The 15,774-nt window shown below is 42.8% G+C and overlaps 1 protein-coding gene across 2 annotated transcripts in view; it reads left to right on the forward strand.

Annotated features, from left to right (window-relative positions):
* Positions 1-15,774, forward strand: part of LOC128685132 (protein turtle homolog B-like) — a 519,018-nt gene that overhangs the window by 387,299 nt on the left and 115,945 nt on the right. For both annotated transcript variants that reach the window (XM_070101774.1, XM_070101768.1), the window contains one exon: positions 14,704-14,863. In XM_070101774.1, the coding sequence (XP_069957875.1) occupies positions 14,704-14,863 (160 nt within the window). The remainder of the gene's footprint in view (positions 1-14,703; positions 14,864-15,774) is intronic.

Here is a 15,774-nt window from a genome sequence, read left to right on the forward strand (position 1 = left end):
AACATCTAAGTACCCATTTTAATGATGGGTGAACAAAGACAACCGGCGTAAGGAAACACGCCAAGTGTTTCTGCCCTCGCCGGTATCGAAGCCGGACCCTCACTGTGTGAAGCGAGAGCTTTTGCCACGAGGCCACGGGGCACCGTCTATGTCGATACCTGCCCTGTCTCGCCTTCCTGCCTGTGACGTCTTTGTTTCCTCTCCTAATTGCTCCCGTTCCATTTTTGTTCTGTCCCTGTTGAGGTACACTTGGCGATGTTTTTCTGTCGCCTAACAGTGGTGTGTGTACTCACCTATACTCAACTATATATATATATATATATATATATATATATATATATATATATATATATATATATATATATATATATATATAATATGTATATATATGTATGTATATATATATATGTACTCACCTATTTGTGGTTGCAGGGGTCGAGTCATAGCTCCTGGCCCCCGCCTCTTCACTGATTGCTACTAGGTCCTCTCTCTCCCTGCTCCATGAGCTTTATCATACCTTGCCTTAAAACTATGTATGGTTCCCGCCTCCACTACTTCACTTTCTAGGCTATTCCACGGCCTGACTACTCTATGACTGAAGAAATACTTCCTAACATCCCTTTCATTCATCTGAGTCTTCAACTTCCAATTGTGACCTCTTGTTTCTGTGTCCCCTCCCTGGAACATCCTGTCTTTGTCCACCTTGTCTACTCCGTGCATTATTTTATATGTCGTTATCATGTCTCCCCTGACCCTCCTGTCCTCCAGTGTCGTCAGGTCGATTTCCCTCAACCATTCTTCGTAGGACAGTCCCCTTAGCTCTGGGACTAGTCTTGTTGCAAACCTTTGCACTTTCTCTAATTTCTTGACGTGCTTGTCCAGGTGTGGATTCCAAACTGGTGCTGCATAATCTAGTATGGGCCTGACGTAAATTATATACAGAGTCTTGAACGATTCCTTACTGAGATATCGGAACGCTATCCGTAGGTTTGCCAGACGCCAGTATTCTGCAGCAGTTATCTGATTGATGTGCGCCTCAGGAGATATGCTCGGTGTTATACTCACTCCCAGATCTTTTTCCTTGAGCGAGGTTTGCAGTCATTGTCCATCTAGACTATATTGTGTCTGTGGTCTTCTTTGCCCTTCCCGCAATCTTCATGACTTTGCATTTGGTAGGGTTAAACTCAAGGAGCCAGTTGCTGGACCTGGCTTGTAGCCTGTCCAGGTCTCTTTGTAGTCCTGCCTGATCCTCGTCCGATTTGATTCTTCGCATTAACTTCACATCATCTGCAAACAAGGACACTTCTGAGTCTATCCCTTCCGTTATGTCATTCACATATACCAGAAACAGCACAGGCCCTAGGACCGACCCCTGTGGAACCCCGCTTGTCACAGGCGTCCACCCTGACACCTCGTCACGTGCCATGACTCGTTGTTGCCTCCCTGTCAGGTATTCTCTGATCCATTGTAGTGCCTTTCCTGTTATGTGTGCCTGATCCTCTAGCTTTTGCAGTAACCTCTTGTGAGGAACTGTGTCGAAGGCGTTCTTGCAGTCCAAAAAAATGCAGTCGATCCACCCCTCTCTCTCTTGTCTTCTGTCATCTTGTCATAAAACTCCAGTAGGTTTGTGACACAGGATTTTCCTTCTCTGAAACCGTGCTGGTTATCAATTATACACTTGTTTCTTTCCAGGTGCTCCACCACTCTCCTCCTGATGATCTCCATGACTTTGCATACTATACTCGTTAGAGATACAGGTCTGTAGTTTAGTGCCTCATGTCTGTCTCCCTTTTTAAAAATTGGGACTACATTTGTCATTTTCCATACCAGGGAGTTGCCCAGTTTCAATGGATGTGTTGAAGATCTTTGTTAATGTCACACAAAGCATCTCTGCTCCCGCTCTAAGGACCCACGGAGAGATGTTGTCTGGTCCCATCGCCTTTGAGGTGTCAAGTTCACATAGCTTTTTCACCTCCTCCTTAGTTATGTGTACCTCATCCAGCACTTGTTGGTGTACCCCCCTGTTCTGATTTCCTGGAGTCCTACTGGTTTCCACTGTAAATACTTCTTTAAATCTCGTGTTGAGCTCCTCACATACCTCTCGGTCGTTTCTTGTGAACTTCCCATCACCCTTCCTCAGTCTGATTACCTGGTCCTTAACTGTTGTTTTCCTCCTGATGTGGCTATACAACAGCTTCGGGTCAGACTTGACTTTCGATGCTATGTCATTTTCATATTGTCGCTGAGCCTCCCTTCTTATCTGCGCATATTCGTTTCTGGCTCTTCGGCTAATCTCTTTATTTTCCTGAGTTCTCTGTCTTCTGTAACTTGTCCATTCTCTAGTACACCTAGTTTTTGCCTCCCTACACCTTCCCATTATTTCCGTTTCCCTTGGGAACAAACCTGTCCTCTGCCTCCTTGCATTTTGTTGCCACATAGTCCATCATTTCTTGTACTGGTTTTCCTGTCAGTTCCCTCTCCCACTGAATGTCTTGCAGGAAGTTCCTCATGCCTGAGTAGTTCTCCCTTTTGTTGTTTGGTTTTTCCATCCTATTCCTGCTACTCTCTCCATTTGAAGCTCAACTATGTAGTCAAAGCACAGAACCACATGATCACTAGCTCCTAGGGGCCTTTCATACATATCCTCGATGTCCGAGCTACTCAAGGTGAATACAAGGTCCAGTCTTGCTGGATCATCCTCACCTCTCTCTCTCTGGTAGTGTCTCTAACATGTTGATGCATGAGGTTTTCCAGTACCACATCCATCATCTTGGCTCTCCATGTTTCGGGACCCCCATGGGGCCCCAGGTTTTCCCAGTCAATCTCCTTGTGATTGAAATCACCCATAACTAGTAACTTTGCTCCACCCCATGTGTGCTCTTCTGGCCACCTCGGCTAGTGTGTCGACCATTGCTCTGTTGCTCTCATCGTATTCTTCTTTTGGCCTCCTGCAGTTCTGTGGTGGGTTGTACATTACTGCAATTATCACCTTATGTCCCTCAGACTGGATTGTTCCTACTAAGTAGTCCCTTTCGCCCGTGCCATCCATTCCTTCCATTTTCTCAAAACCCCACTGGTTTTTAATGAGCAGTGCAACTCCTCCTCCCCCTCCCTTCCCTCTGTTCTTCCTGAGGATTTGATATCCGGATGGGAAGATTGCATCTGTTATTATGCTGGTGAGTTTTGGTTCTGTGAGTGCTATTATGTCTGGGGATGTCTCTTTGATTCTTTCATGCCACTCCTCACACTTATTTGTTTTTCCATCTGCATTTGTATACCACACCTTCAACTTCTTTTCTAAGACTGTTGTTTGGGAGGTATATTGGGGTTGAGGAAGTGGGAGACCTGATAAGGAACTATGGGTGGTTGCTGTGGAGGTGGAGTTTGTAATGCAGTGGGTGGGGGCATTGGATATGGCATTGGTGTTTTGGTTTAGAATGTTTGGTTGCACTGGGGTTGACCTGGTTGGGGGGCTTCTATAGGAAGTTGTGAGGAAGGCTGTATTTGATCTTCTTCCTGTGTCTGGGATCTCCTGTCTGTCTTCTCCATCCCCTCTCTTTCCTCCTTTCGCCTTTGTACCATCTCTCTCAGTTTCTGCCTTTCTTCTCGTGTTCTGTTGCGGTCGAGATGCACCTTCCTGTATGCTGGCATGTCCCTTAATCTTGCTTTCTCCTGCAGGATCCTGTTCCGAGTCTATTCTGCCTTAAAAGTCACTTTCATTGGCCGGGTTCTTCTTGCAAACCCCCCTATTCTCCGAAAATTTTCCAGCTGGGTCATGTCATCTTCTCCTATTGCTTTTATGATGCTTTCAATTGCTTTTTTTTCCTTGTTTTCTTGCTTCATATGTTTTCCCTTCAACTTCCTGGAGCCCATACACAAAGACTGACCTCTCCCTTTCATTCTCCCACTGCATATCCTTGTGTATCCACTCATTCAATTTAATTTCCTCCATTGCAGCTTTCCTTTCTTCAGTTTCACTATCTATTGCACTTGGGCTCTGTGGCCTGTCATTTTTCCTTCTCGGCTTTCCCTGGGCTCTGCTGTGGGCTGTTAGGGCCTCCACATATAGCTTAGCTCTTTCATTTACTACAGTCCCCTCTGATAGAGCTTCTACATGCAGTATTGCTCCTTTTTTCCCTACAGTCCCCTTATTTATGACTGATGATGTCATTCCCAAAGTGTTCTTTAGTTCTTTAGGCTGTTTCAGATTTTTCAGTTCCTCTTCTAATGTCTTTATCCTAGCCTATGCTGCTATGACTTGCATCTCCCACTTCCTGCTTTCCATATCTATCCTCTCTTCCATTCTCATGCTAAGTTCTTCTAGTTTCTTTTCCCATTCATTTTCCCTTCTTGTGAGCTCTGCTGCCCAATCTTCCTTTGCAGATTCATCCTCCTGCCCCTTGGTTTTCCCACCTGCTCTCTGGCAACCCATTTCTTTTTTATTTTGATTGCCTCAGAATGGAAAACTTACGTAATTCTGTGTGTTAGGTGAGTAGTGTTTGTCAGAGTGTGGGGGGAAGGTAGAGGAACTGTGGACAGTGGCTATATGGGAGAGAGGGGTGAGGAGGGAGATTTAGGGGGAATATGGGGAGTGAGAAGGAGGGAGAAGCAAGGGGGTGAATGGGAGAGGGAGAGGGGGGAAGGAGGGAGAGGTGAGGAGGAGGAGGGTGACTGAGAGAGGGGGGATCAGGGGAAGGAGTGAGTTGTTGGTGGGGAGGGGGGTAGTATGTGTGTCAGAGTCTGTATATGTAAGTGTGTGTGTGTGTGTGTGTGTGTGTGTGTGTGTGTGTGTTTGGTTATGTGTGGAATTGTGTGTGGGTTTATTAAGTGTCTGAAAAGTAGGTGGAATTGTGCATTGGAGTGGTATGTGGAGTGTCAGTGGTTCCTTGCCTGACCACAACCTCTTGTGACCTGACCCCCACCCTCCTGGGACTTGACCTGCACCTACTTATAATGTTGCCCTTTATGCTTGTCCTACCACCTAGGCTTATAGTAACTTACTCGCCTTGTTCCATAGATTACCAATTGCTACTCCCTATTGAGTACTTGAGTGCCTATTCTTTATCGTGCTAGGAGAGTTGGACCATTCACAATCAGCTTGGCGGTTAATTGGAACCTGAAACCCCACACCCAAACAACCACACATAGGTGAATACATACTTGCAATGCAGTTGTAGCAGCCTGTAGATTGTCCAGCTCGATGTGACGTCCTGGCGTAGATCCACTCAATTTCTTCTCGTTATATAATGTGCCCTATTCAGTGTGTTTCTTTCACTGGTCACACGATTGTTTCACTTTGTTAACTTTCTTGGATGACACGTGGCAATGTCGCCTCAGCACCCACACTAGCCTGCCCGCTCTGACTGGGCTACCACGTTTTACTTTCTAGATCACTTACAAAATTGTGGCTCTCCCCACACTTATGTGGCTCAGGCAGATTGTAAATCGCTTCAAGGAATTGTTCACTACCCTAACACACTTAACAACCCTTGCAGAACACTTGGATAGCCCTCAAAAACACTAATATTAGCGGAGCACGGAAGGCGTGACTCGCGCATGCGGTGTCCCTACTCTGTGTGTGTGTGTGTGTGTGTGTGTGTGTGTGTGTGTGTGTGTGTGTGTGTGTGTGTGTGTTTGTGTAATTGTTTATGAGACTTTGATTATTACAGTACAACCCAACACAACACACTCGAGTCCATTACAGCCGAATTCAACACAACATAGCCGAAAACATTACAACACAAGGCATGCATACTCAATGCAATAAAACAACACAGCACAAAAGAGCACTACCCAAGAAAACAAGCCACAAATCAGTGCAACACATGACAAAACATAACAGACTTCCGTACAAAACATGGGACAATAATACATCACTACAATAATACACTACAGAGCACAATACAGAACAGCATTGAACACTACAAAAATCATTCAGCAAAGAACAACACAACACAATAACATACAGCCAAGAACAGCACAAAAAATGCAACACAATACAAAGCAACATAATTTAACTGGAAATCTGCAAATTATAAAGCGCCTACACAAAAGAACATCCACAACACAACACACTCAACACTGCACACGATATAAAAAATGGAACATTACAACAACACACAAACTCGGTCGTGGACAGCAGTCCATGACTATAAAAAAAAAGCACATAACACATCAACATACAATACAACGAAATACACTTAAGAGAAAAACGAGAACACTTAAGACACACAACAAAACACAGTGTAAGTGAACACGACACAATAAACAAACACAAAGCACAACACTCGACACACAAAACACTCAACAGAATAATATGAAATAAAACAAAGCACACAGCACAACACAGCACAAAATGCACAAATCCCCAACACAGGGAAACACAGCACAGCACAACACACAACTACCCACAAAATAAACAGCGCAATACAAAACACCTAAACATAACACCTTACAATACTTTTCACAACATACAATGCAACACTGCGCAGCAGTCAAGTAGAACACAATACTACAAAATAACAGAACACACAAATGTGTATAAAACAAAACAACTAAACAAAACAAAATACAACACCTCACGAAACACAACTCAGAAAACCAAATACAACAATAATACACAGTACTGTTCAGTACACAACATAACTAAACATAAAACACTTCAAAACAGCACAACATAACAGAGTACAATGCAGAACAACACACAGCAGAACACGAAAGAGCACAACGCAACAAAACACAATTAAACATAACGCAGCACTATACATCACTACATGACTCAAAACAAAATCAGACGAAAGACCACAACACAACACATTGTGTTACACATGTGTCTTAGTGAGCAACATAGCACAAAAATTCACGAGACAACATAATAAGAAAAAAATAACCCTTTTCAGTATAAAACGGATGAACAAAACACGACAAAACGCAATACTACATAAAGAAAGACAACATAACACAGCACAAGAGAGCACAATATATCACAACTCAGTACAGCACAGTACGTCAGAATAAAACGTGACACGAGACGGAATACATCAAAACTCCACGCAACACAGCAAAAAAACGACAGAATATTATGTAACACGCGACAGAAGACAACCCACCAAAATACAGCACAATAAAGCACTACTCAGCCAACACAACTGTATGAAATCAAGAGCACTAAGGAAGGTTTACAGTATTTGGCCATTAATAAAGTCCTCATGCTTGAAACAACACATGACAACAAATACAAACACAACGAGAGAATTTTCGAGTACTTGAACATTCCTTCCACCAATATTTACATAATATAATATAATGATAGCAGTACGAACTCACCCACTGCAGTTAGTTCACAACTCATACTAGAGATCAAAATGTGTACTCAGCCTGTTGGTGACAGACTGACTCCAACCAGTGGAGTCAGCTGGAGTCAACTTTTTAACCGGTTGGTTGAAGGATAAACCTGGCAGCGAGTCAGCGTCAAGAGGGAGCCGCTACACCCACTCCGTGCTGACTGCTAGTTTGGCTAGTATGGAAGGATTGCAAGAAGTGGTTGTGTGATGAACGCAGAATAAATTGTATGTATTGTGTGTGTTTGGTATGTACTTGGTACATACCAAACACACACAATACAACACAACACGGCGAATTACAAACTAGCACAACACAATACATCATATGACAGTACTCCTCTATATAGCACAACTCAGCACATCACAACCTATCACAGCACATTACAGCACATCACAACCTAGCACACCAAAAAGCATCACGATAGAGAACATCACAATTTACCACTCCACACCACAGTACAGCACATCACAGTATAGCAAAGCACAATACATCACATCACAGTCTAGCATAACACGCTATAACGCAATACGGTAAGGCGCATCTCAACACAATACATCAGAACATAACTTGACAGAACTCAACACAATACACCACACACAGTACAACACAACATGACACAGCACAAGACAGCACAGCACATCCCACAGCACAGCACATCACACACAGAACAAGACAGCACAGCACATCACACACAACAGAACAAGACAGCACAGCACATCACACACAACAGAACAAGACAGCACAGCATATCACACACAATAGAACAAGACAGCGCAGCACATCACACACAACAGAACAAGACAGCACAGCACATCACACACAGAACAAGACAGCACAGCACATCACACGCAACAGAACAAGACAGAAAACAATATGACACAACATGACACAGGACATGACACAACACAGCACAACACAACATGAGAGAACACAACAGAACAAGACAGAAAACAATATGACACAACATAACACAGGACATGACACCACAACACAGCACAACACAACATGAGAGAACACAACAGAACAAGACAGAAAACAATATGACACAACATAACACAGGACATGACACCACAACACAACACAACCCAACATGAGAGAACACAACACAACACAGCCGAGCCCTTTCAGTTTATGACACTGTTGAGTCTCGTAAAAAATCCATATCTTGTGGCCAGGTCCACGGCGCTTCTGTTTCTTCTTGTCCTCACCCCTTGCCATCCCCTTCCCATGCCTCCACCTCTCTCTCTCTCTCTCTCTCTCTCTCTCTCTCTCTCTCTCTCTCTCTCTCTCTCTCTCATGGTAAGTATTTAATTATAAACCATTTCAGCATTGCTTCTTGTACTAGACTCACTTCTCATATATTTAACCTGTTCCCTCACAACTATCCTCCCCACAAATTTCTCCTTCGCTATCTTTCCTCCCCAACATTTTCTCCCTTGCTCTCTTTCCTTCCTGACACACTCCCTCTCTCCCTTTTCTCCCCACCACTCTCTCCCAACTCTCCTCCCCAAGACACACTCCCTGGCACCCTTTTCTCCCCCTACCAGTCTCTCCCACCTCTCTCTCCTCCCCAGCACACTCTACCTTCCTCTCTTTCTTCCTTACCACTATTTCTCTCTGTCTTTCCTCACCATCCCTCTCTCCCTCACAATTCTCCTCCCCAACGCTCTCTCCTTTGCTCTCTTTCCTACCCACCACACTAACGCTATATTTGCTCCCAAACACACACTCCCTCGTTCTGTTTCCTCCCCACCACTCTCCTCCCCTCCACTCTCTCCCTCAAAACTCTCCTCCTCAACACTCCCTCGCTCTCTTTTCTCAACACTTTCTCCCTCGCTCTCCTTCCTCACCACTACTCTGGCTGTTTTTCCCCTCCACCACTCTCGCACGCATCTCCCCAACACACACTCCCTCGCTTTCTAATCTCCACTACTCTCTCCCTCGTACTCACTTCCCCACCACTTTCTCTTTCCTCTCCACAACTCTCTCCCTCGCTGTTTCTCATCCCCATCACTCTCCCTAACTTTCACCTTCCCAACATTTTCTCCCTCGCTCTCACCTTCCCACATATATCTCTCCCTATCTCATTCCCACTACTGCACACACTCAGGTACACAGCGTACATTGTTTTTCCTAGTAACACAAAGTTTTCATAGAGCAGCTACGTTCGCAGGTCACCAAACCATATAAGTCTTGTTTATACTAGCCTTGTATACAGCACACTAGCCTTGTATACAACACACTAGCCTCGTATATAACACTAGCCTCGTGTATATCACACTAACCTCGTGAATACAACACTAGCCTCGTATATAACACTAGCCTCATATACAGCATTCTAGCCTCATATAACATGTTAGCCAAATATACAACACACTTTCCTCATATATAACACACTAATCTCGTATACACACTTGCCACATACAGAACAGAGTAGCCTCTTATCCTTACCATTAAAATGGCCGATACCAATACTTTCCTATATGAAGCAGGGTAAGCATTGCTTTCCATGCTTCAGATATCAGTTCCATGCTTTTTATAACAAAAATATTCCATTGTTCAATAAACATATAATTTAATTTTACGTATGTATCATTCTCAAGTTTTCTTTATATGTAGGAGTGTAAAACTTAAAGCTGTAGTTTGACAGTAGCTTCCATCTCTTGAAAATCTGTCATTTGAGAACGCAATATTTCATTTGATTAATCATCTCTACTTGCAGAGTGATATGATTTACTTCTACCATACATAAAATTCCTGCCATTAATTAATGTATATAAGTTTAATAAAATTTCTGCGAAGTCTATGTAAATACGAGTTAGTTCAATCTAACACATAGTAAAAAGCGTTATCACGTCGGATGTTTACCCTCAGGAATACCTACTGTCGCTGAGAAGGAATGCTGCTACTATTTACTACCGGATGTACGTGGCTTAGGGTAACAACGACTAACATTCATTTCCACCAAGCAAGACAACACCCCTGCCGGCTTCCCCATAACAAATCACCCATGGAAGCCATTAAATTGCCATTTATTACTTTGCCACCCATCCCTAACGCACGACACATTAAAGTTGCCACGAAACTAGTTAACCTTTAGATAAATATCAGCCATGTTCCACCAAAGCACGGAACATGACTCATCCTTTTGTTCTGCAATGCCTGCCAGGCCATTCGACCAGGAGGTACAAGTTACTAAAATTATCTCTTATATGGGAAACGAGTGAATTACCCATAAATGATACTCTTATCCACCTTAATCATCGAAAAAAACACCCTACAGAGAAGTGAGTTATCTCTTCTAATATCTCCAACATGAATGCTCCAATCATCAAATGATTATAGAAGAATGCTAAAGGAACAATCAATCAGAATAACACCAGCCACGATAAACTTGCCCCCACAGATTCCAATGCAGCCCCTATGATTCTCTGTAGGAGAAATACAACCTGATCTAATCACTGGTCAACTACCAAAATGCTTCCGAGACCAGAGTAGCAATTTCCAACTAATTTTAGGTCACTGATAATAAACATCATGGTTAAAATTGTTTGTTAGCTCTAATTTTCAATATACACCTACTTGTCATAACAGGTTCCAACAGGCTTCCAGCAGCAGTGTGTTTCTTACCACACTCACAGTCTCACTGCCCTTCATTATTGTTCCAGCAGTCATAGAAGGTGGTTGTGATGTGCAAGTTTATATTTTGAGGTGAAAGGTAGGTAATTTTCTTAGTCAAACACTTTTTAAACCTACAATAAATGTTCACCGAGCAAGATGCTTGTGAGACATTTTATTTTTCTACTGAATGAAGTAAATACTTCTGCTTAGCTGTCATGCTCTGTTTTATAATGATAAGTTAGTGAATAAATTTTCTGTTTATCTTCTAATTGTTGTTTTCTACATTTGCGGTGAGGTGACCTTTGCATCGCAGAAGCGCCGTATAACTGTTATGGTTAGAAAGGCATATCACCTAAATTTTGGATGCAAGATTGGTGACCAGGATAAGAACTGGGTTCCACACATATTCTGCAACAGTTGTGCTACTAACCTTTCCCAATGGTCGAACAGGAAGAGGAAAGGAATGCCTTTTGCTGTGCCAATGACATGGCGGGAGCCAACAGACCATACCAACAATTGTTATTTCTACAAGGTACCTCCAGTACAAAAGGGCTTGTCAAAAAAAAAAGGATCCATTGAATATCCAAATATTCCATCAGCTATTCGCCCAGTTCCACATGGAGATGGTCTACCTGTTCCTGATGCACCAACTTCGGTATCCCTCGAGTCAGATGAAAGTGGTGAGGAGGAAGAAGACAAGGATGACAGCACTGGATTACAGAGTAACCGAAACTTTGATGAAGCATACTCCTCCAGGCCACATCTTCTAACAAAAGGGGAACTCCATGACCTTTCTGGGATCTGCAACTACCCAAAAATAAGGCAGAGATGCTAGGCTCTCGTCTTCAACAGCGGAATCTCCTAGCAGCGATATGAAGATTTCAGAATTTCGTGACTGTCATCAAGGCTTACAAGAACATGAGATGCAACAAGTCACTTAAAATCCACTTTTTGGACTCACATTTAGACTTTTTTTTTCCAGCGAACTGCGGGGCAGTTAGTGACGAACATGGTAAAAGGTTTCACCAACATATTTCAACTGTTACCAGAGTAGATCCAATACCAGGACAAGAACCCAACGTGCATAAGCCTGCCGTCCTTCTCATCTGGATCAGAGGGTGGTTTTACGGGGTTAAGACCAAAACATCAAGCAAATATACAGTGCGTCAGTTGGAAATTATGCAGAGCGTTTCCTGTGTCGAAGTACACAAGGTTTGCAGGTATTTGTTTCGCTGTAGTTTTCCAGAGACTATGAGCTCTATCTTCTTTTTCTGTAGCATCTCTCTGTACACTAGGAAACAAAGGACGTAGGAATCCAGGAATCAAGCCCGTTACTGTGGGTAATTTTCTACACGACCTTTTGCCAGGGAAGCTGTGAAAATAGTCAATCATGATGCATCCATCATGATTAGACTATTTCAGTGCCCGCACATGTTCGAAATCGTCGATCAAGTTGGATTCTACATATGCGTTTAATTTAGTCAAAAGAAGCGTTATACTCAGAACTGTTCATTACCAAATCCTCATTTACCCTCGATCCGTTATTCCACTCATTTTACAGCAGTGACTAGAAACTTTTCTTTCGGGAACACGAAATCAACTCCCGTGAAGAAGTCCAGTGGTAACTTCCTTACCTTTCTCCTTTAACTGTTTAACAATCTAAAAGGTCACCGAAGTGATGAACAACGAGCTCAATATTTGGTTCGTGGAGAATAGCGCGCTGGTTAGCAACCCAGAGTCCCTGTCAGAGGACACACTAATTATCGAAAACAAAGAGAGAATTTAGACGAATTAGACCTCTTCCTCAATTCCTCGAAATGTGAAATAGTGTCGTATCCCAGCCAGCGACGGCACCGGAATATTTATACTGAAATGCTTAGAGATGGTTATCTGCATTTGAGAGGACGGCTAGGTAATTTGTTATATAGGCAGAGTTATTATTATTACTATTTTAATTTTGGGAACTTTGAGTGGCTGAGGTGATTTTTACTGTATCCAGCCTACACACCAGTGACCAAGTCACAGCTGCCCAGGACTACAGGTCGTCAATCCCACTGACTAAAACTTGCATTGCGTACCACTTATGTTTAAAGCTATACGTGAGACTCTGGAAAAAAAATCTCTGATGTCAAAAGGATCGTTCCAGTCACGGTATTGTGCCTTATTTTGTTATTTATTGATGGAAACCAGGGTTAGTAACAGTGATGCCAACGATGCCTTTTATCTCCTCACCAAGTTCCTGTCCCTCAATAAGCTGACATAATTTTTACGATCTTTTCCATCGTTTGCTTGCCCCGAGCTGAGAGAGCACGACACGCTTCTAATGTCTCTCAGAGAAAGTGTCCTAGGCGTTTTCCTGGACAAATCACAATAAAATCACGGTAAAATCTAACTACAGTGGCAGTCAGTTTAGGCGATTTGGGTTATGTGTGTGTACAGCCTCTCAATTTGCCTTGCCAGCCTTATTATCCTCATCTAATTAATTCAACAGACTAGTTAAGGAAATTCTACTAGTTGTCTGGTTTGAGCGCATGATGTGTGAGCTTCCAATTGTCTGGTTGTGAGCGTCTGAGGTATGAGCTGGTAGCTGTCTGATAGTGAGTGCCTGAGGTGTGAGCTTCCTGTTGTTTGGGTGTGAGCGTCTGAGATGTGAGCTTCCAGTTATATCTATAGTTATCCGTTTCATTTTTTTTAGATCGACTTTGTCTCTGTCCAGTTTTTTGGTATTTTTCTGTCTGTATATAAGTCTGTATGCCGATAAGCGTGTTTGAATGACTGTGAATGTACATGTGTCTAATCCAGCGTGGGCCATGGGTTGGAGTAATGGCAGGCGAGTTTCCTTACTGGTATGCCATGGGATTAGATACTGTATGTCATGGGATTAGACACTGCATGTTCTTTCAGTTGTTTTTAAACCTGTTATTACGATTTTCCTTAATTATTAAAGCTGTATGTGGCGGCCTCTCTCCCTGCTTGTATTGGTCTGTGCGAATGTTTGTCTGTGCCGGTACGTATACAAGTATGTCTGTGTGCATGTGTCTGTACTCACCTATTTGTGGTTGCACCGGTCGATTCATAGCTCCTAGCCCCGCCTCTTCACTGATTGCTTCTGGGTCCTCTCTCTCTCACTGCTCCATGAGCTTTATCAAACCTCTATTTAAAATTATATATGCTTCCTGCCTCCACTACGTCACTTTTTAGGCTCTTCCACTTCCTGACAACTCTATGACTGATGAAATACTTCCTAACGTCCCTTTGACCCATAGGAGTTTTCAACTTCAAATTGTGACCCTTTGTTTCGGTGTCCCATCTCTGGAACATCCTGTCTTCGTCCACCTTGTCAATTCCTCGTAGTATTTTATTTGTCGTTATCGTGTCTCCCCTGACACTCCTGTCCTTCAGTGTCGTCAGGCCTATTTCACACACACACACACACACACACACACACACACACACACACACACACACACACACACACACACACACACACACACACACCTTTGCACAAAAGCTTTTAATGTTTTGGTTAAATAATCTTGCCTTGTTTTACGAGCTAAGAGCTATTACCTACATCAGCTCATTTGAGACATACAAGTAGGGAATAGGGTGAAGTTTCAGCCGTCTACCGATTATTTCTTTGATGTCATAATTCATTTTTTCTCTCCATTTCTCATTCTCACTTCGCACCTTCGTCTCAGCATATTGATTAATTTACCTGTGTATCTGGCTGGCGTGCAGGGGCAGCAGGTACAGCCGGACAGGAAGCTGGGCGTGATATTGTCCAATAGGAATCTGGTGCTCCAGATGGTACGACGCACCTCAGCGGGCAACTACACGTGTACCGTCACTAACTCTCTGGGCACCACCGTCAGCAACACCGTCCCCCTCTCTATACGATGTGAGTATTCATGCTGTCACTCTCAATAACATGCGAGTACTCGTGTAACTCTCAATATTATGTGAGTACTCTTGCTGTAACTCTGTACAATGCTAGGATTGTCACTCTTCTTCTTGTCTATTATTGTACTAAAATTTTCACTCCGTACCCTTTCTTCATTCTGTATGAATTCTCTTATCACTTGAGTACATATAATATCTTATCGTTGTCTTCCTGTATTAGTACTCTTATTATCACTGTACTTTTCTCTATACTGTGTGAGGACATTTACCAAATTATTAGCAATGTATACTTACTGTATTAGTACTTTTATTATTACTGTACTGAACTTCATGATGTGTGAGCTCTCTTATCACTCAACCAGATTGTATGAGCTGTGAATGCTCTTGTATTCAGGAAATTATTCCCTTCACGGCTCGATCTCGGGTCGCATCGCCTCAGTTAAATATTGAAGGAATTAGAAGCAATAGGAAAACCCCTTGGTAAATAAAGATAAATGTGTACTGAATATAGGAAGTTTTAAAGTTTTAACAGACATCTTAGGAGGCAGAATGAAGAAACCATTAGTCATACCAGAGTGTCAAACATACATAAGGATTTTACTTTACGTTTACATGATGGGAAAGTTGTACCTTCCTGGGTGGTTGCTGTCTGCCCTTGCTACCACTCTGTTCCTCAATAGGATCCTGTTAATATAAATTTAGAGCTAAGATCATGGATCCATTAGGGGCCGCTCTAATATCGTTAATATTGCAAATATTGTTTCCCAGAATCCCTTCATTTACGTAAGGATTTCTTGTGTCTTTAGTACTAATGATATTTCTGAATATTTTTTATATGTGCCTCAGGAAACAGACTCTGGGTAATGGTTGTTTTCAGATATTTGTTCTAACTATTTACCTTTGCCTTCC

This window comes from Cherax quadricarinatus, chromosome 5 (assembly GCF_038502225.1).
Source record: "Cherax quadricarinatus isolate ZL_2023a chromosome 5, ASM3850222v1, whole genome shotgun sequence".
Classification (NCBI taxonomy): Eukaryota; Metazoa; Arthropoda; class Malacostraca; order Decapoda; family Parastacidae; genus Cherax; species Cherax quadricarinatus.